Below are 21,690 nucleotides of genomic sequence, written 5' to 3'. Positions count from 1 at the left end.
CCAGAAGTGCTGCCTAGGCTGGTCTGCAGCCTGTAATGGCCATGGATTTGGAACCAATGCCCACAATGGAGATTGCTTGGAGTTGCTGAGGATAAGGAATGAATCAGCAGTGTCATGCAAAAATAAAACACAACTTCCTCCAAATGTAATGGTATTTATTTTACTGTAGATATAAGTTAAAAGCTAACATCATATTTCTGTTCAAAAATTTAAAAAATTAGTAGACAAATATTTTTCTTATGGAGATGGAAAATTAACACTTTTCTCAAGACTTTCATCCAAATATATTAACTTTGTTCACATTCTGAGTTACAACTAACTTAGTGAAATAAAATCAGGGGTGTGTGTGTATATATATTTATTTTATAAGAACATTTTTAGGTAGATAGATATAATGTGTGATTTCTTTCATTTAAAAAATTCTACAGAGATTTATTTTTGGTGAAGGTTGACTAGTTAAAAGGCTTCGAATTCATTGCAATACAGTTTGTGTAGAAGAGTTATCACAATACTGATTGGAACTATTTAATGCAATATTTTTTTCCATTTCAAATCTTTATATAAAAGCCAACATTAATCTTTTTAAATATTTGCTGCTTTCTCATTGAAAATTCCATTAGTAGACCCAGATTCTGTTCCAGACCCTTCTCCAGATTCTGACCATTGATTCTCTGACGAGCAGAAGTACTTCACTTTCAGGGGATGACCAGGAGTCCAAATGACACGGAGGTGGCATGAAATCATTTCCTGGAGAGCAGACAAAACCAAGGTTATCTCTACATTGTCTTTTTTGTTGATGAAAAGAGATTTCAGACAATATGTGTTTTTGTACCTGTGTTGGAATTTCATGTAGTACAACCGAGTAGTCAAAGTCAATCGAATCATCTTTAGTTATCTGGATGCACACAAAAGACAACGAAGAGGGTCAACCAAAATGAGACTAATGTTCAGAAGCGATTCTTCCTGGTTCCATTAGTACGGCCAGTTAGATATTTAATACATGCTGTAGCTTTCTGATTCATTGTGTGGGCTTTTCACACAGCTATGGATGGACTCTCCTTCATCTCAAGCTCTGAACTAAGGAACACACCCAACAGGATCTGTGTGTTTTCCCATCACTTCCTGTGCCCCCTCCTAGACCAGCATATAACACACACCTAAGCAAAAGCATAACCCTCCTTGAGATTTTCAGCCTTGCCCTTTCTTCCTCTCATATAGTAGGGGATATCCTACTGTCCTCTCCCTTGAGCCCCAGACTCGTCACCTTCCCAAAGCAGTGGGGCTGCACCATCCCTGAGATCTATCCAGCTCAAAGATCCATTGTTCTTGAGTTATCTCTAGGAAGGTTTTTCTTTACTAGCAAATTAGGTCATGATGAAATATGACATTGAGAGTTGTGGTAAAAACATGATGTAAAACGTAGCTCTTTGTTTACCCATGAATAGTTGACATGATGCTAAACATGACTTGTCATAAGAACATAATGGCCATACTAGGTCAGAGCAATAGTCCATCTAGCCCAGAATCCTGTCTTCTGACAGTGGCCAATGCCTGGTGCTTCAGAGGGAATGAACAGAACAGGCAAACATCGAGTGATCCATCCCGTTACCCACTCGCAGCTTCTGGCAGTCAGAGGCTTGGGACACCCAGAGTGAGGGGTTGCATCCCTGACCATCTTGGCTAATAGTTGTTGATGGACCTATCATCCATGAACTTATTTACTTCTCTTTTGAACACCATTATAGTTTTGGCCTTCACTACATCCACTGGCAATGAGTTCCACTAGTTGACTGTGTTGTGTAAATAAATACTTCCTTTGGTTTGTTTTAAACCTGCTGCCTATTAATTTCATTGGGTGACCCCTGGTTCGTGTGTTTATGTGAAGGAGTAAATAACACTTCCTTATTCACTTTAGCTAAGCCAATCATGATTTTATAGACCTGTCATATCCCCCTTAATTGTCTCTTTTCCAAGTTGACTAGATCCAGTATTTTTAATCTCTTGTCATACGGAAGCTGTTCCATACACTTAATAATTTTTGTTGCCCTTCTCTGTATCTTTTCCAATTCTAATATATCTCTTTTAAGATGGGGCAACCATAATTGTATGCAGTATTCAAGGCATACCATGGATTTATATAATGGAATTATGATATTTTCTGTTTCATTATCTATCCTTTTCCTAATGGTTCCAAACATTCTGTTAGCTTTTTTGACTGCTGCTGCTCGTTCAGCTGATGTTTTCAGAGGACTATCCACAACTCCAAGATCTATTTCTTGAGTGGCAAAAGCTAATTTAGATCCCATCTTGTGAGATCCTCTTGTAACTCTTCACAGTCTGCTCTGGACTTAACTATCATGAGTAATTTTGTATGTTCTGCAAATTTTGCCAGCTCACTGTTTACCCCTTTTTCCACATCAGTTATGAATATATTGAACAGCACTGGCCCAGTACAGATCCCTGGGGGACAGTACTATTTACCTCTCCCCATTCTGAAAACTGAACATTTATTCCTGCCCTTTGTTTCCTGTCTTTTAATCAGTTAACAGTCCATGAGAGGACCTTTCCTCTTATCCCATGACTGCTTACCTTGCTTAAGAGCCTTTAGTGAGGGACCTTGTCAAAGGCTTTGTGAAAGTCCAAGTACACTGTATTCACTGGGTCACTCTTGTCCACATGTTTATTGACCCTCTCAAAGACTCCAAATAGATTGGTGAGGCATGATTTCCCTTTACAAAAGCTGTGTTGACTTCTCCCCAATAAATGTGTCTGATAATTCTGTTCTTTACTGTAGTATCAACCAATTTGCCTGGTACTGGAGTTAGGCTTGCTGTTCTGTAATTGCCAGGATTGCCTCTGGAGCTGCAGGCACCAAGTACCACCTGTTGAAATGGCTAACTATGGCCCTAGATGCTGAAGGGTATGTCTCCACTGGAGAGTTAACTTGGGGTTTGCTGCTAACTCCCCTCCATCCACACACAAAACCCTCTCACCCAAGTGTGGTGGTGTGTTTTCAGCCTGAGCTAGCTGTCCCTGCTGGGGCTGTCGGTTAAAGCTCAGATGCTGCTTTCACTTGAGCTGGTAACCTCACTTTGAAATGATGACATCAGCTAAATCACTCCAATGCTGATGGTCCTCCAGTGCGCTCCCACAATTTCTCCCATGTAACCAGAAGGAATGACAGTTTCTCCCACAATTCACTGGGAAAGAACCACGGCAGCTCATCTTACTTCAGCACAAAGAACCATGGCATGTCCCCCAAGAACTCCTAGTGATATACATGGCGGAGTGCAGCACCAGTGAGGACACAGTAACTTGGATATGGCTTTGCAGTTTGGCTGATCACACCTGGGCTAGGTGAACCCAAGATGCTCAGAGCTGGATGCTGCTCATCTGAATTAACTTGGCAATAAAGACTTACTCCAGGTTCAAGAATTCTACCTCATCAACCACTGGAGGGTGCCACTGAAAAAGGGATCTTTCATCTTCCCATAGTTAGGGAAGCCTTCCCATAGCCTTTTCTTCTGAAAATCTGACCCTAAACACCCAGGACCAAAAACTAAACACATTGTGCATATTGATCATAGAAATTAGAGATGGAAAAAACCTATTAGATCACAGATTCCATACCCTCCAGATATAAGATATAGTCCCCTGAGAGAGGGCAGGTCAAATATTCAACTGGCATTATACTTAAGCTTAGCTAAAAGGCCAAAAGACAACAGGAATGAGTTAGTATAAAGTCAGCATATTACAGTAACACAGGGTCAAATCCTCACTCTCATGTTTAGTCTTACGGAAATCAATGGAGGTATTTGCATAAGTAAGGCAAGCAGGATTTGGCTCACACTTTGTACTAACATTTTTTGCATAAATTCTTGGACAAAATAAGTCATTTTTGATTGAAATACTTTCACTTCGGATACTGAGAACTTGTATGAATCTGATATTTGATAGTGTTTAGGAGCTGCTGATTGTTGGTTTATTATGTATTGCTTATTGTGAGATGATGTGTTAACTTTGTAATGCAGATTTAATTTCAGCTTCACTTACCCATTGCTTCACATTCTTGACTTGTGCCATGAAATAGCCTAAGTTCTCTGTTGACTTTTCCCACATTAGGTAGCTGCTGCCAGCAACTGCCAAAGCCCACGCTGGCTCCAAGGCTGGTTCAATATTTCCATAGCTGTCTGAGAGGGGAAGTAAAAGACAGTGATGTAAAAATAATTCTGCTTTTACATCAGAAACCACTTTTGCACTGACATTGGATTATTCCCAGGAAGTAACTGTTTCCTCGAAGTCTGTTTTGCAATATTGAATGGAGAGGGTAATGAACTGATAATAAGCTTCTTCTAATTATAGAAATACAAAAGCATGTGCTGACCCTGGTGGAGTTGAGTTTAGCAAGCAACATTATCCACTGGGTCCCCACAGTGTAGAGTGAAATGGGAAACCCAGTCTCCATGATGACAGAGTTAGGATGAGCCTATCCAGAGTGGGTAAATAACTGAGGCACATTATCACTCTATTTCCAGTATACAAATATTCTACTAGTCAGTCCCCTATGTGCCTCCTCTCAGTTGAGGGAACACCAGTGGCCTCAGAGACACTTGTTAATACTCTATGACTTCCCTAAAAGCAGCGAAAGAGTGGGTCTTTCATTGCAGAATTTTGCACAGAATTATGTCGTCGAATCGTACAGATATCTCTAGTCCATCATGTTGTCTTCATCCTGCAAAGCCCCAGCAAATTTTTTCAGAAATCTTCTGGAATGTTGGCCCCTTTTTAAAATCTCTTTGTTTTAAAGCTGCTATTGTCAAAATAAATATCTTTAAAAGAAGTTTGTGCATATTTGCTTGATTTTTGTAGTGGTTACAAAAACTGTTTAGCACAAAAATTTAAAATAATGACTGAAAGGGAATGTACCGGGAATATCATTTCCAATGAGTGGTTTGGTTTGTTGCCTCATTTTTTTGTAAAAGCTGTAGTCATCTTCTCGGGTTTGCTTCTGATCTTTGGTATATGTGCAGTTTATATTAACGGCAGGTCGAGGTTTCCTCTTCAGGTAGAACACTGTAGCAAGGCAAGTCCCAACGTTTTGCTAAAAACATAAATATCAAAGCTATTATCTTTCACTCCATGTCTTTATGTGCATGCATCATGTTTTCAAAACAAAACAAAAAAACTCCATTGTGTTAATCTCTGAGGCAAAGCATATACGGTCGGCATGTTATGTGAAACTATATAGGATTTGTATAGGGTTAGGAGGATTGGGGCAAAACACCTATGATTTATCAGTTATTGCTTTTGCATCTCTTGAAGTAAACAGTGTTCAGAAAAAATACAATCAGACCTGTCCTGAGCAACAGACAGAAATTAGTTGCTTAATAGAGCTGGTCTTCTAGTACAGGGGAGCAGAGCTGTCCACGGTACCCTTGGGGATACTTCGGGATCGTCTCTCTCAGAACAGGAGATTAACTGATAAGAGAGGTCTTTTGGACAGGTTTTCCCTGTATCATAAACATGGCCTTTATTCAGAGAAGAGCCAGGGATTCATTTTAAAAATCATTCTGTATGGTGTAGATCTGCCTGTAATGGAATCCCAGATGCATATGGTGAAATCAGTAATGAGAAGTCCCCAGTGGAGTGCAAGTGCAGTGAGGGTTATAATTTCAACAAATTCATCAAGTACGTATTCAGATTTTGGAGCGTGGACACCACAGGAGATACATTTGGATAATGAGGGCCATACTGTGCCATTGATTTTGACATCAATAGGAAGTTTGACTTAAAAGTTTGATGGGACAATATAGCTCCAGGTCAGGATTATCCTCCTCAGGCATTGAGCCAAATAAACCCTATGAAGGGTCCACTCACAAAAGCATTGAAATGAGCTGTATTTTTAGGGGTAAGTATTGTACTTTGTGTAGGAAGGACCATCTTACATTACAAACTTACGCTGCTTTTGTAGTCTTCTGTAGTGAACTGCAGGTAGTACTTATGTCCAATTCCTGGGATAGTCTAGAGGTGAGAGAAACAAGATCTTTATAAAAGGGGAAGTTCAGATTGTATTTTAGCACAGATTGTTCTGGTTGCGTAGGTAGGTCATCATTAAAATATTTACTGGTTATTGCTAAATACTGTATTCAGGTGATAGCACGGAAACCCATGCTGTGGCTTACCCTTGTATCCCGTGTGGGCACTACAATACGTTATTATGGACAAGACAGCGATGCATTATTAGAGGCGGTGTCTGGGGTCACTTTTGCCTTGCTTTGGCTGTCCAATCTGAAATTAAAGATTGCATGGTACTACTTGAAATGATGAGGGGATAACCTGAGTGCCCTAATGACTATTTCTGCTCTTATTAAAACCAGTTTTATAATGTCCATGCTACGAATAAGCACACAGGACCTGATCCAGCTCCCAGTAATGGAAATAGAAAGATTCACATTGACTTCAATAGCAGCAGCAGCTGATCCATAAATGGCTGTTTTATTTGCTTACACAATAACTACTATGCTAAACTCCTTGAGAGATTTAGATATAAAGCATTACAGAGAAAGGCACCGTCTACATTACTAACACCAATGCCCAGACACTGCTCATAAGACCAGAGGTGAGCTGGACCCGGTTCGCACCAGTTTGCTAGAACCGGTTGTTAAATTTAGAAGGCCTTTTAGAACCGGTTGTTCCGCAAGGGTCAACCGGTTCTAAAAGGGCTTCTAAATTTAACCAGCCAAAAGTGGCGCCTTAGGCACCAACTCCACGGGTGCTCCAGCCCTGGAGCACCCAAGGGGAAAATTTAGTGGGTGCAGAGCACCACTGGCAGCTCCCCGCCCGGCCCCAGCTCACCTCACCTCCACTCCGCCTCCTCTCCTGAACGCGCTGCCCCGCTCTGCTTCTCTGCCCCCCACCAGGCTTACCGCGAATCAGCTGTTCGCGCGGGCAGCCAGGGCGGGCTGAGAAGCAAGCCGTGGCTTCCCACTCAGGCCCAGGGAGGCAGAGGTGAGCTGGGAAGGGGGGACACGAGGAGGGCCGCCCGCGCCGCAGCAGGTAACCGGGGGGAGTGGGGGAGGGGGGCGGAGCAGGGGAACCGCTCCCCGCCCCAGCTCACCTCCGCCACCCTCAGCCTGAGCAGGAAGCCGCAGCTTGCTTCTCAGTCCGCCCCGGCTTCCCGCCGAACAGCTGATTCGCGGGAAGCCAGGGGAGGGGGCGGAGAAGCAGAGTGGGGTGGTGGGTTCAGGGGAGGAGACGGAGGTGAGCTGGGGCCGAGTGCGGGGCTGGGGCTGCCGGTGGGTGCTCTGCACCCACCAAATTTTCCCCGTGGAGTCAGCGCCTAAGGCGCCACTTTTGATGTGATCAGTGGGGGGAGCAGCCGTTCCCTCTGCTCCCCCCCAAGTTATACTCCCCCACCCCTAGGAGCTAGAGGGACCTGCTGGATGCTTCCTGGGAGCTGCCCCAGGTAAGCACCGCTGGGACTCCCCCTGGCATGTGCCTCTGGCTCTTAGGGGTGGGGTGGGCACCCACTACGGTGGCCCACGAGACCCTCCTGCCTGGTTCTGGGGGCAGACGGGGAGGGGGGTGGATGGGGCAGGGGTTGTGGGGGGGGGTCAAGGAACAGGGGGGGTTGGATGGGGCAGGAGTCCCGGGGGGCGGAGGTGGGCAACGACCCCCTTGTGGGGTGAGGTGGGAACCCGTTGTTAAGATTTTGGCAGCTCATCACTGCATAAGACCCATTTTTATTTAAACATGGAGCTTGAACTAGCTTGGCTTTACCACCAGTTGAAAAGGGTGTAATTTGGTGCATATATTTTTAGAAAGATGTTTGATTCTCCCTCCGTGCTTCAGAAATTCAGTTATGCCCCATTTCTACTTGAAGCAAAACTGTGCCAACTGAGCCAGCTTTAAAAATCAGCATAGTGTGAAACTAAATTCTGCTGTTCTTTCTCCATTCAATTTGTTCAACCTATCAAAACCAAAACTTAATAGTAGCACCACTTCTACTATGAAAATAGGTTCTATTTTAGTCCCAGCTATGAGCAATGGAAACCAGATGCAGTCAGGGGAGCACAAATATGTATATGCATTTGTTACAGAACAATACAAATTGCTACTAAGGATCCTATCCGGCCCAAAGACATCTATGCAGCTTCAAGTCTACAAAGGCCCTGGCAGTCTGCAAATGTTTCTGCTCACCTACAGTCATTGACTCTGCTGCTTATTCTGAAGGGCCATGGAAACCAATTTCAACTTTGTGTCTGCCTTTGTCTGTTCTATTCCCAGGCCACAGTCATACATGGTCGCTGCATTCCCAATGACCTAGAAACCAGGTGAGTTCTTCCTCGGCTGACTTTCAGATGGATCTCTGTCAGGAAGAAGTGATGATTAGGGCCCACTGGACAGAAGATTCTTCCCTTCTCATTATACTGAATGCCAAATTAGTGTGAGTCCACTCTGAATTATAATCAATTATTACTGAGGATGCTGTGATCACAGAGTAGCAAAGTAGAGTGTGCAAAGACTACTTCCGTCACTTTATCAGAAATAATGTTCTCTAAAAATGTAACCCAGACTTCCATTTGATTATGGTTTTTCATGTGATAGATAAGTAAAAAGGACATGTTTGACAAAGAGAAAAGCAGAAACCTTCCAAAACAACTGTTAGATATGGACATCAGGCTGATTCACATTGAAAGTGCATACAGCCTAAGAGCTGTCTTTGCAGCAGTCCTGCGAAGACTGTGTATGTACTTAACTTTATGCACCCACCAGTAGTCTCATTGACATCAATCGGGTTCTGCTCATGATGCATAAGATTAAGCACATGTATAAGTCTTTGCAGGATCTGGGCCTTAGAAAGGTGATGAAGAAAGATGCAAGTATGTCCATGAATCATTCTGCCTGGCTGTGTGTAGTCTCCAAAATTAATTCAGAGTGTGTATCATGTAGCTTATATATTTTACTGAAAAGTTAGAAAAAACAAAACATTGGTCTGAAGATGGTATGGGAGTACAATACTGGGCACAGCATTCCATCCCAAAATTTGGAGCTTAGATTAAGGAATGTTCTAAAGCCAGGGTAGTACAGATTAAGATTCTGTTCTGAAGAGGCTGACAGTCTAGATTCAAAAGAATGAAACTCACATCTTCAGATCAGTGCTGGAAAGACTAGGTGGAGTTTTTAAACATAGGCTACAGGGGTTCCCTTAATGACATACAGTTTAGATGTCTGTCATGTTGCACACTGATTTACACGTGAAGACTGAAGCTGTCATCCCTGAAGATGCTAGCAGGTAAGAGACTCTCACATCTCATCAGAAGTTTCAGTTCCTAAAAGCTATGACTGAAACAAAAAAGATTCAATTCTTGCTCAGTGGAAATAACCGACGGTACCACAGTTACCACACAGGTTCAGGAGACTTTTGAAAACTGGAAAATTTGAGCACAGAGGAGCTGGAATAATTTGTAAAGTGGGGGTGCTGAAAGCCAATGAACCAAACTGTGAACCCTGTATATGATGGAAATCACTTCAAGCCAGGGGGCGCTGCAGCACCCCTATTTCCATCACCTATGTCTGAGCGTACACATTTGAAATTGTGGCATTTTCAGATCTGCAAATCTTGTCACCGTGGTTTAACATTGCAGTCCTTCATGATGATGATTGCTGACTGAAATGGTTCAGTAAGATTCCTCAGTGGATCTTTACAGAAACACTTCAACTAACAAGCTCTAATTCTGATGTGGTCTGCTTAACCACAGAATATCCTGGGACAAAGTGCACTCAAGTTGCACAGAAACAAATATTTTAGGGTCAGATTCTGAAAAACGCTATCATGAATAGTCCCATTGTACCACTCAAAGTAGTAAGTACTAAGCCTGGTAATAAGTATTTGCAGGATCTGCTCCTTCCTTTGCTAGTTAATCACTTATCCTCCCACCAACTTTTGTCTTTTTCATTTTTTGCAAGCAGGGAGTTTGAATGGTTTGGGAGCTAGTGAACATATACAGGTAAAGGGTGTTTACAAATTAGTTATCTGTTGAAATCTTGCTTGTAAATTAATATTTTGCATCAGTTAAATGGCTGGCATGTTTGCACATTTTTCTTTGATAAAATCAATTATAAGAAAATCAAACCAAATGAATCTATTTGGATGTTGTCATACAGATTTTCCCTTAAGGGGTTGTCTATATTGCAGTGCCTAATTATTTTATTTGAGAGTGCTAGTTGTTTACCAAATGTGTGTGTTTAAATGTAAAGGTAAATTACTGTATGATAGCAAAAATTACTACAATTTGTTAATCTTATATTTGTTTTGCATGTGATCCTCCCCAAGTGAACAGTGAAAAGAATTCTGGCTGTTTGTACAGTGTTAGAGGTTAGAACCTTGAGCAGGTGTGCACATATTTTACTTATCCAAACTTGGCTCTCCTTACACACACACACACACACTTTTTTTTCTCCAGGCAGCTATTACTATCAAATGTTTGTAAAAGTTTACTAGGAGAGCAAAGCTGTGGGTCTGGCATCTGCCCTATGTATATACATGTGGTTATATATTTCAGATAAGAGGCGACAGTGGATTAGCCACTTACACAACTTTAAAATAGCTTGTTTGGCCTCAGAGGGCAGGGAGACTGAATGTTGACCCTCATAATCTGCTTTTCTTTTCTTTTTCCCTTCCACTTTGAGCCCTAGCTAACAACGTGTTGTCCTTTTGATCTACTCAACCATCAAGTCAAAATGACAAAGGCTATTAAATGAACAGGCATTCTTAGTATAGTAACAAAGTAGCTGCCTGGAGTTTTATGAGCGACTTACGAAGGTGTTATAAGTGTTTGTGGCATAGAAACCAAGACCCAGTATTGGGAGGGATTGAGCACCCTGTGGGAGGCACTCAGCACTAAGGAGAGATGGGCCCTATGTCAGCTTGCAATTTAGCCTTAAAGGGACACAGGGAATTATTTCCATATATTGCCATAGCAGAAAAAAATTTTAGGGTCCTGTGTTAACACAGTTAACATGAAATAATTACCACCAAGGGGATTATAATACTTTTAAAATAGAAGAAATGGGGGTTTGAGACTGCCATTGACAGTGAGTGGGGGGGACTTCTGAACCCTCGGGGAGCCTCGTTAAAGTCACTGCAGCCTTGCAGAGATGCAGCAGTCTGCCTGCATGCTTTGAGGCTTAAAATACTTGCAGTAGCCACTATGTAGCTAATCCAAAACTTCCCTATCAGAAATGTCCTAAGTCATATAATAAATGCTGTGTTTTTCCTTCCACAATGCTTATCCTTAATGGTGGCCTTATCCCTTTCTGTCTCTTGAGAAACATTTTCATTGTATTATTATTACTGAGATAACTTTAAGTATGAAAAACAAATTTCATGACAAAAACTGCAGTAGTTTCATTTTATTTGTTTAAAATAAATATTAATGAAAGAAATAAAATCTATCATAATTTTGTATATATCTGTTATCATGTAAATATAGAATTATCTGCTTCTTTGAAATGGATGTAATCTCTTTATTTGTAACTATGCCATCTGGTACATGGGTTTTTAGAAAATTTTCAAGGGTGAGCTGCAAAGCTAAAGTACAAATTGACTTAAGTAAAGAAAGATGTGTTGAAAGATTTCCCTATCAACACAATGGGGGCAGCATCTGGCACAGAAATAAGTTTTTATTTAAGTAGCCTTTTTAAAATTCTTCCTTTCCTGCCTTCTATGAAAAGATTTTCACTGTCTTCACTTTCACTCTCACTTCAAGGTTAGCTGATGATATCCCAGAATGCATTATTACATGACCCCAAGTCCATGGGTCTAAATGAGACCTCCAGGATATAGGACATCAAACAATGTATGCTGGGTTATTGTCAGCCAACCAGGAAGTCTCTGGAGGATTTCAGAAGAGGAAAGAAAATAATTTAACGGTTTAAGTTGACATTTCTCTGCTGAATGTCTGGGCTGACGGATACCTAGCTTATTGTTGGGATAAACTTCATCCAACTTCCATGATAGATTTTCAGTTCTCAGTATACTAGAATAGCTGCTTTAGAAAGGTTCTAGACAGGATTGCCAAGTATCATGCACCTTATGTGACAGACATACACCTACCAGCCCTGTCATTATCCCTGCAAACTAACTGAGATGTCAAGTGTCCTGCTGGGCTGTGTGGGGATAGCCAGCAACTGTTACTCCTGGCTCTGTCACGCTGCTCCCACGGCTGACTCCCAGCTGGGAAGGAGCAGCCAGCAATAATGGCAGCAGCAACTATGGGAACAGAAGGTGAAAGGGGCATAATACTGGCCCCAGGTTTCCCCCAATCTTTGCACTGACTTCAGTGGGTTCTGGATCAGGCCCAGACTTAATTAAAACAAAGTATCAGTCATACACAATGATCATCATTCTTATAATTGTAAGAAAATTAAAAAATACTTGTTCTTCTCGGGCCAGGAAATGTATGTTTCTTTGTAGCCCCTAAAGAGTTAACTTTTCTTCCGTTGTCTTTCATTCAGAGTAAAGATTTCTAACATAGGCAATTATACAGTTCAGCATCCTGATACATTTCTGGAGAGACAGCTCAACCCTTAGAACGCTCTAATAATGCATGACACTGGAATCTGAGCAAGTGCTACAGCTTGGTCAAAAGATTAGGAAGTTTTACCTTTGTTGTCAGTTTCTCTTTTCCCATTCAAATACAACTTTCTAAAATTATGGGGCGGGGCTGGAATCTAATCATAGGTTTTATAAAACTTTTTTCTACTATATTTTGGACATAAACTACTTAAGTGTTTGTTTAAGCCAGGAGCACAAAATGAAATAGAGATAAGATTTCAAGGTTTTTAAGTAGGAAATCAATTAATTCATAACATACACTTAGTGTATCCATATCAAATTCTGTTACAAATATTGCTATCAAAAGAAGCAGGGAGGTCATTTAACTAAGTGTATTAGAATGTATTAGCCCTGTTTACATGTCTCCTTATTAATTTGCTTTTCTCTGGACAGGTGGGCTAGAGAGATTCTCTGTAAAATCCACTCAAAGCTGCTCCTGCGTGTCAGTGTTTTTGGGTATTGCTTCAGTGTTGTACGTGATATGGTGGATTGTGAGGGCAGAATTTTAAACCTGAAGTGAGTCAGGCTGTGGCCAGCCTCTAGGAAGGAAAAGATGACCCACCGAGGGGAATGAAACATACCTGTGTTTGCAAAGCACTGGTTTCTCTCAACATAGTGGCCTCAGACCAAACTTTGTCAATTTCAAAACCTTGCTTTTGACAGAGTCCCAGAGCTGGAACCTTTAACCTGTCTGCATGCTCTCTTAGGCCTGTCTGTTTTATGATTGGCAACTAAGAAACAGCATCAAGAGGTAAAAATGTAAGGCACATAGGACGGTTAGTGTTTTGAGCTATATGGTAGCTTGAGGATTGTCCCAGCCTATTTACAAAGTCTTGAAAGCTGCCAAGAACCAGCACCAATTTAATTTCAGATGATCTAAAATCCTACCACATACCCACCCCTTGACTTTAGATTTCTTTCAAGGCACAAACGTGTTACACTGAAGAGTCACTCTGCTCGCCTTCCACTAGCTTTAAGCATAGGACTTTCGTTGTGTGCAAAATGTCATTTTATGTATGTTCCAGAAGAGGCTGACACCAAGGTAATATCTATTTAACATAAATGAAGAAATAAGAGCTAAGGCTGGAAGCACTGACCTAGATTTCTTGGTTAGCCCATAACACGCTAGAATGTAAAAGCACGCCCAGGGGCTATGCCCATTTCTATCAGACACCATTGATTTCAGTACGATTAATGGCCATAGGGCAATAGGTGTTCTCCTTTGTTGCACCTTTTATTCTCTTACAGGACACTGAAATTGTTCATTTAATCCAAAATGTAATCTAAACTCTACAAGTTTAAGGAAGTAGATGATTTCTTTCTTGCAGTCATAGCAAAAGATACTATAATCACATATACACTGTAAACCCTTTCTGCCAGTGCAGTTACTCATTTAGCAGCCTTAGTATTCTATGTTTGCAAGATGAAGATTGAAGCAACACAAGAGGCCATTGTACTTTCCAGCAGAAAATTCTTTGGAAACATGGAGTTTGGAAGCAGTTTAGGTATTTTTTTTTTTGTTAAAAATTAAGCGTTAGCATACAAATTAGCATGAGGTTTGCTAAATCTGAAGAGAATTCACAGTTGCCGTGACAAATAGACTATTTCACTAGGGACCAGGGCATTTCAAGAGCTGTTTTAATGTTAATGAAGTGTGTAGTAGACTGCCTGCCTTTGTTTTTATGGGCTGGTTTGGTCGCAGAGAGTTGATGAATAGTTTAACTCTGTATGCACTGGCTGCTGAAGTGCTTCTAGACATATTCAGGGGCTAGCACTGACCATTTGGGAAATGGCTGCTATTCCAGCAGCTTGCTCAGGAGCCCGTGGCCAGGAGTGTAATTCGTAATTTATTAGAAAATTTGCTGCTTGGAAGTACCAGTGGGCACATTTGAGGGGGGTTTATTGGTCCCTCTCACAACCCTTCTTTCACCTGTCCTTTGGAAGTGGTTCCTCCAGCCCTCCTGTCTCCCTTTGCTTGTCTCCTTTACACCATCCAGCCCCTGACACACAAGAATACTAAATCCAAGTCTTTCTCCATCGTCTCCCTATGAAAACCGCTGAGGTGTCAGGGTCTGAAATGTGTGCATTGTGCTATTTGCAAGTGGGCTCAGTGTATTACTCTTTGCTGTGTGCATTATCCCAGTACCACACACTCAGTGCAATGCCTTTTTCTCTGTGCATTATCCAGGGAACAAGTGGGCTAGCGGCATGGCCTTTTGCTCTGTGTGTTACCCTGAGCACCAGCAAACTCTGTGTAATACCCTTTGCTCGGTGTGTTACCAGGGAACAACTGGGCTCCAGAGTTGGGCATTGCCCTTTGCTCTGTGCGTTGCCCAGGCACCAGCAGGCTCCAGGCACTCCCTTTGCTCGGTGTGGTATGCGGGCTTGGTGCAGTACCCAGGCACTCCCTGGGTCAGGGCTCTGCCTTTTGCTCAGTGCAGTACCCGGGCTCCGGCATTGCCCTTTGCTCGGTGCGGCACCCGGGACCAGCGGGCTCGGGGCACTGCCCTTTGCTCGGTGCGGCACCCGGGCACCAGCGGGCTCGGGGCATTGCCCTTTGCTCGGTGTGGCACCCGGGCACCAGCGGGCTCGGGGCATTGCCCTTTGCTCGGTGTGGCACCCGGGCACCAGCGGGCTCGGGGCATTGCCCTTTGCTCGGTGCGGCACCCGGGCACCAGCGGGCTCGGGGGCACTGCCCTTTGCTCGGTGCAGCACCCGGGCACCAGCGGGCTCTGGCATTGCCCTTTGCTCGGTGCGGCACCCGGGACCAGCGGGCTCGGGGCACTGCCCTTTGCTCGGTGCGGTACCCGGGCACCAGCGGGCTCGGGGCATTGCCCTTTGCTCGGTGTGGCACCCGGGCACCAGCGGGCTTGGGGCATTGCCCTTTGCTCAGTGCGGCACCCGGGCACCAGCGGGCTCGGGGCATTGCCCTTTGCTCGGTGCGGCACCCGGGCACCAGCGGGCTCCGGCATTGCCCTTTGCTCGGTGCGGCACCCGGGACCAGCGGGCTCGGGGGCACTGCCCTTTGCTCGGTGCGGCACCCGGGCACCAGCGGGCTCCGGCATTGCCCTTTGCTCGGTGCGGCACCCGGGCACCAGCGGGCTCCGGCATTGCCCTTTGCTCGGTGCGGCACCCGGGCACCAGCGGGCTCGGGGCATTGCCCTTTGCTCGGTGCGGCACCCGGGCACCAGCGGGCTCGGGGCATTGCCCTTTGCTCGGTGCGGCACCCGGGCACCAGCGGGCTCGGGGCATTGCCCTTTGCTCGGTGCGGCACCCGGGCACCAGCGGGCTCGGGGCATTGCCCTTTGCTCGGTGCGGCACCCGGGCACCAGCGGGCTCGGGGCATTGCCCTTTGCTCGGTGTGGCACCCGGGCACCAGCGGGCTCCGGCATTGCCCTTTGCTCCGGGCGGTACCTGGATACTCCCCGGCTCGGGGCTCTGTCCTTTGTTCTGTGCAGTACCCAGGCACCAGCAGGCTCTGGAGTTGCCCTTTGCTCGGTGCGGTACCCAGGGAACAAGAGGGCTCGGGGCATTGCCCTTTGCTCGGGGCGGTACCCAGGGAACAAGAGGGCTCGGGGCTCTGCCCTGTGCTCGGTGCGGTACCCGGGCACTCCCCAGCTCGGGGCTCTGCCCTGTGCTCGGTGCGGTACCCGAACGCTGCGCTTTGCTCGGTGCGGTACCCGACGCTCCCCGGCTCGGCGCGCCGCGCTGCCGGCCGTCCCTTACCTTGAGCGTGGCTTTCCGGACCTGTCCCAGCGCCCGCAGCGCGCTGGGCGACCCCAGGCGGTAGTTGAGATAGTGCAGCGCCACCCGGGCCGCCTGCCCGGCCAGGCGGTTGGAGACTTGCAGCTCTCCGTCTGCCCGGGGCGGCGAGGGGCCCTCACCCCACGCCAGAGGCAGCAGGAGCAGGAGCAGAAGGGGGCCGAGCCGGGCTGCGCTTCGCCGCTGCATGCTCAGCGATGCCGGCTGCTCGAGGTGCTGCGCGTCCAGAAGCTGCTCCGCACTGAGCCCGCAAGCGCCAGTACAAATAGTGAGGGTAGGGCCGGCTCCCCGCCCCTCCTGCCCCGGCTGTCAGTGCCGGGAAGCGCTCGAGCACCACCAAGGAGGCTCCGTCCAGTCTCCGGTGGCGACTTCTTGCCTTCCCCTTTTCCCGCCCCCGGCCTCCCTCCCTTTCCTTCCCTCCTGCCCGAGCTCCTTCCTTGAGTCCTCCCGCCTGTCCCTCTCTCCTTGCCCCCAGAACCTTTCTCCTTCCCCCCTTCACCTTAACCCCTTCCCCTGTTTCTTGCCTCTTCTCTGTCTCTCCTCCAACCCTCCCTCCTTTTCTCTCCTCCCTGCCTTCTGCCTCTCATTCTTCCCCCTTTCCTTCCTCTGCTCAGCCTTCACCCCCAGAGCGCCCAGCCTGCTTGGGAGGGAGGCAGATCTCAACTCGCCCAGTTTGCACTCCCAAAGGCTTTCGGGTGCTGGGAGGTAAGAGAGCAGCTCATGGAAGCCAGCCCTGGTGCTCTGTAGAGTTCCCACAGCCTTTCCTCTTCTATTCTCACTCTCTGGCTAGTCTCTTTCTCCCTCACAATTGTCTCATATCTTTTGATGAGCCACAGACACCTTGGTAGGTTAAAGAGACAAGTGGGTGAGGTAATATCTTTTATTGCACCAACTTCTCCAAGAAGAGATATCGCCTCACCCACCTTGTCTCTCTAAAATCCTGTGACTGACCGGGCTACAACTACCCTGCATCCAATTTTGTTAGGTTAACGTTTTCATTCCTTCCGACCAAAGTGTCTTACACACAGTGTTTGAGATCCCCAGGAGTCTGGCTGAGTGTAAATCTAGACCTGTCAAAGCTTGTGATGAGTACGAATGAGGAATCTGCACAGTCCTGGATTTAAACAGAGGAGGAATTACACATGCCAAGGGGAAAGCAAATCCACGGCACGCTTCCCTGAGTCTGGGAGCAGTCTTGTTCCCAAGGAAATAGGAGTTGCCACAGACCATTAGTCAAACAACACAGGAAACATGGAACACTAAAAGCCTTGCAGGCTCAGTTGTGGCAACACACAGCTGTACGGCACCAGATAAAACCAGACAAAAATGAACCACAGTGTAATAAAAGAGGCATTGGACAATCATGGACTATGGTTTATAAATAAGGAATTCAAAAGTCTTGTGTGACAATGGGGAAAAAAGTAAAACCCATGTTTATGAACACTTTTTGGTCTGATTTCCCGAGGGGCAGAGCATCTACTGGCGTTCAAAGTTCTGAGCATTTAGCTCCACTGAAAATCAGGTCAATACCCTGGCACCAGCAGGCTTCCAATGTTGGTTACTAGAGAAGGCAAGGGTTTGGAGGAAAGATTCCCTCTCTTAAGGTTACTATTACTATTTGTACAGCTGTAGTGCATAGGAGCCCCAATCAGGGATGAGACCCTCATTGTGCCAGGCACTGTACAGACATATAACAGAAAGATGGGCCTTGTCCAGCTCTGAAGAAATTATAATCAGAGTATAAAATAGGAGACAACAGGTGGCTTTAACAAACCGGTGGGGAGAGCACAGGGCCGGCTCTAGGTTTTTTGCCGCCCCAAGCAAAAAATGTGCCGCCCCCCCCAAGCTCCGAGAATGCAACTGCCCAAGCAAAAAAAAAAAAAAAAGGGGGGTGGCCGGAATGCCGCCCCTGGAATTGTGCCACCCCAGGTACGTGCTTGCTTTGCTGGTGCCTAGAGCTGGTCCTGGGAGAGCACCAGGTAAGGAGACAAGTCTAGTCAGCATGAGAAGTGGCAGTCATTAACACCCAATGCCTAACCCTTGTTGAGTTTTTTGTAAGCATCACAGCAAAGTCTTTAGGAGGTATTAGCAAGAGAACAATGAGGTGGTTTTGCAGATGTTTATGGGTAGGTCCTCCTGTGCGTAAGAGGCGGCTTGGAAGAAATACCGTGGAATATAGAAATCCTTCAATACGAGAATGTGACTCAAAAGTGCAAATGCTGTTGGAGAGGTGATCAATTGCCTTGCTCAAAACTAAAGTTAATGTCAAAGACCACAGTAGATATAAATAATCACAAGATAGCAAATAGACCAAAAAAACCAACATCAGGTGAGCATTAGATCTGCATCTTCCAAAGCTAAATAAAAATGGCTCTGATCCTGTGGAAAGTCACTTAGTCGGCTTGTGGCAAGTATGTCCCACTCACACACAACTGAAGCACGCAAACATGAAATACTCATATACAGCAGAGGACTTTTCAGCATTTTATTTTTATTTTGCAACGGTAAATCTATATATTCTTTGAAGCCTTCCTAATCCCATTTCTTGCATCTCTTCTTAAACCTCCTCTTCTCACCGCTGTGTCCCCCCCACAAGTACATCTCCTGCAAACATTTTGTTACAAACTCGAAAATTTTTCAAGAAAATAGCACTTTCCCCCCCAAACCAAACTGGCATGTTCCTGGGGGGAAATTTTATAAGCAAAGATGGCTTTTACAATCCAAACCCGCAAAAATGTGCACTTTTGGGATGTTTTTTGTGAAAGAACAGTCATTTTATCAAAATCGTGCTAAAGTGAGATATGTGTATGTGAAATGAAAAGGAGTACTTGTGGCACCTTAGAGACTAACAAATTTATTTGAGCTTATGCAAATTTTTTTTTTTTTAGTTTTATTTTTGCGAATACAGACTAACACGGCTGCTTCTCTGAAACCTGTGTATGTGAAATGATACTGTGCAAAATGGAAGTATTTTCCATGTGGAATTCAGACAAATAAAACCCACTGATATTGCATTGTTCCATCCCTTTCTCACTCTGCCTTCCCTTCTGATCCCCAGTGTGTCCCCTCTTCCAATTGCAGCCCTTCCTCTGAAAATCCTGGTCTACTCCACACCCAAACGATGAGCTATTCTGCTCTTTTCTCACTTTGCCTCCCCTTCCTAGCTTTTCCACCTTTACCCATTCTGACACCCCCTCAAAGGCCCATCTGTCCCTGGGAATTTCCCCACCCTAGCCAGAACTTGTGCATTTATCAGGAAAAGTTAATTTGACACCAATTATTAACTCTGCTGTGAGACTTCAGTAAATTCATCCGTCAGTGGTAAAGGATAATTATGTGGCTTGTATGTATTTCCAGTTATTATGATATTACTATTCTTTTTAATTATGTGCAGAATCCTTTTAAGAGAGTAATGAGGAAGGGCAACTTGCTTCGCCTACCCAATAGTAACCCAATTAGCCCATCTGAGCAGGTACGATACATTTAAGCCTTTTCCAACAGATGAGGGGACAGTCACTGCAAGTGAGTGAATTGTAGCTTATGAAAATGCCTGTTTTAAGTGAAGATACTCCACCATTTTATTTCTATTACTTTTGGTAAAGCAAAGCTTCATTCTAGAAGCTATAGATTACAGCAGTATTTTGCCTTTAGGCTTCAAAGTTACCATGTTCCATTAAGAATATCTTTGAATTTTATGCATGTTTGTTTATTAACTCATGCAGTGGACTAAGTCCTTTGCATCTGTTACAAGGGTCAAACCTCTCAGCTAACCCTGGAGTTACCTAAATAAACTGGATGGAAAGTTTATACTTCTGGAGGTGTCAGTAGAGACTGGATATTTGACTAAAGTTCCTCTGTTTCACACCCTAATCACTTATTTAAATTTGTGTCCAAATTGGCATCATAATTTTTCAGGGAACAATGGAGTCTTCCATGTATGTTTTTATTCTAAAATGCTCCCTTTTAAATGTTTTTGATGTTTGGCTCACATTCCCTTTGATTTCCTCTAGCTAAACAGCCCCACTCCCACAAACTCCAACCTTCTATCTCACATGCATACTCTGATAACATCTTGATATAGGCCACTTTAAAAATTAAATACAAAAAGTGATTCCCCTTATCTGGCATAAGTGATCTGAGCTATGTCAGGTGTTTCCTGATGCTACCTTCTTGCCTCACCTGCTCCACTCTGCACAGACACCCTTGGAGGCAGGATGGGCTGCAGCAGCTAAGGAGATGGGCTCTGCAAAGCCAAGCAGGTGAAGGAAGTCAAGGCCAATAAGGGCATTAGGGGTTGAGGAAGGTTTTGGACAGGAAGGGAGGTTGAGCAGGGATGGTCTGGTGGGAAGAGGATTTTGTGTAAGGGAGACCCTAAAGTGGTAGGGAATCAGGGCTTTGCAGGGACCCTGGGGTCCCAGTCCAGGATAGTGGTGCATCAAGGGTTCCCTGTAGTGCAGCTACCTAGTACACCAACTAGAGGCTCTAAATCACCAACACTGGGAAGCCCTACAACCACTGATGCCACTAGGCTCACCTCCACCCGAGCATCCTGTTCGACCCTTGAGCACTATACGCTACTGTGCTCTTCCCCAGCCCTGCTCTCTTTACCATCATCATTGTCAGAATTAAGGCTACTTACCTGATCCCAAGTATGGCGGAGAAGGTATGTACATTGTGAGTAGTGGATGGTTATGGGTGAGTATGACAAGGATAGAGAACCTATATTGTGAAGTGGGAAGAAGGAGGACTTGCAGGGCTGATTTCCTAGATTTTTAGAGATTACAAAGGTAACATTTGCACTTGAGCAACCTTGATTCTAAATTAACAAAGTGTTTTGATTTGGGGAATACAAAGCTTGAATGCTGAGCTCATTCACTGGTCTGGGTCTGGGTTAGGGAAGGCCTCTTTCGTACATCGAAGCAAAGGCATTTGCTCCTTCCACAAGACTGAGACAAATATACTCACTTAAAATCTGGTTGCCAATGAGTGGTCCTTGAGAACTGAGGGAGCATTCTGTAGCTAGCAGCAGGTTCTGAAAGTACCTATATTCTGCTCATTTGGTGGAGATAACAAGGAAATCTGTTTAATGTCTAATGACAGATAGTTGGAAAAAGATTAGTTGTCTAAATAAAAAAATTCCCTCTACATATTTATACAAGATGATCAGAGGGTGGAATATGCAATTTTGTATCTTTTTAGAGTACATGTTTACCTCAGTTCACACAACTCTGACCAAATGTAGAGGTAACATAAATGGTGATGTAAGTTACATGCTAATAAATGGGAGTAAGTGTGTGTTATGTAACAAA

General features: G+C 44.7%; 1 protein-coding gene across 1 annotated transcript; it reads right to left on the bottom strand.

The window, feature by feature from the left end:
* Nucleotides 1-134: 134 nt before the first annotated feature.
* Nucleotides 135-16,751, bottom strand: RARRES1 (retinoic acid receptor responder 1). Its single transcript, XM_048864319.2, has 6 exons — nt 16,346-16,751; nt 5,959-6,021; nt 4,927-5,101; nt 4,054-4,190; nt 833-895; nt 135-747 (listed from the first exon to the last, which is right to left on the bottom strand). Exons 1-6 carry the CDS (start codon nt 16,568-16,570, stop codon nt 583-585), a joined length of 828 nt encoding a protein of 275 aa, XP_048720276.1. The 5' UTR covers nt 16,571-16,751; the 3' UTR covers nt 135-582.
* Between the last annotated feature and the right edge of the window lie 4,939 nt (nt 16,752-21,690).

This window comes from Caretta caretta, chromosome 9 (assembly GCF_965140235.1).
Source record: "Caretta caretta isolate rCarCar2 chromosome 9, rCarCar1.hap1, whole genome shotgun sequence".
Taxonomy (NCBI): domain Eukaryota; kingdom Metazoa; phylum Chordata; order Testudines; family Cheloniidae; genus Caretta; species Caretta caretta.
This window is presented reverse-complemented; position numbering and strand designations above follow the sequence as displayed.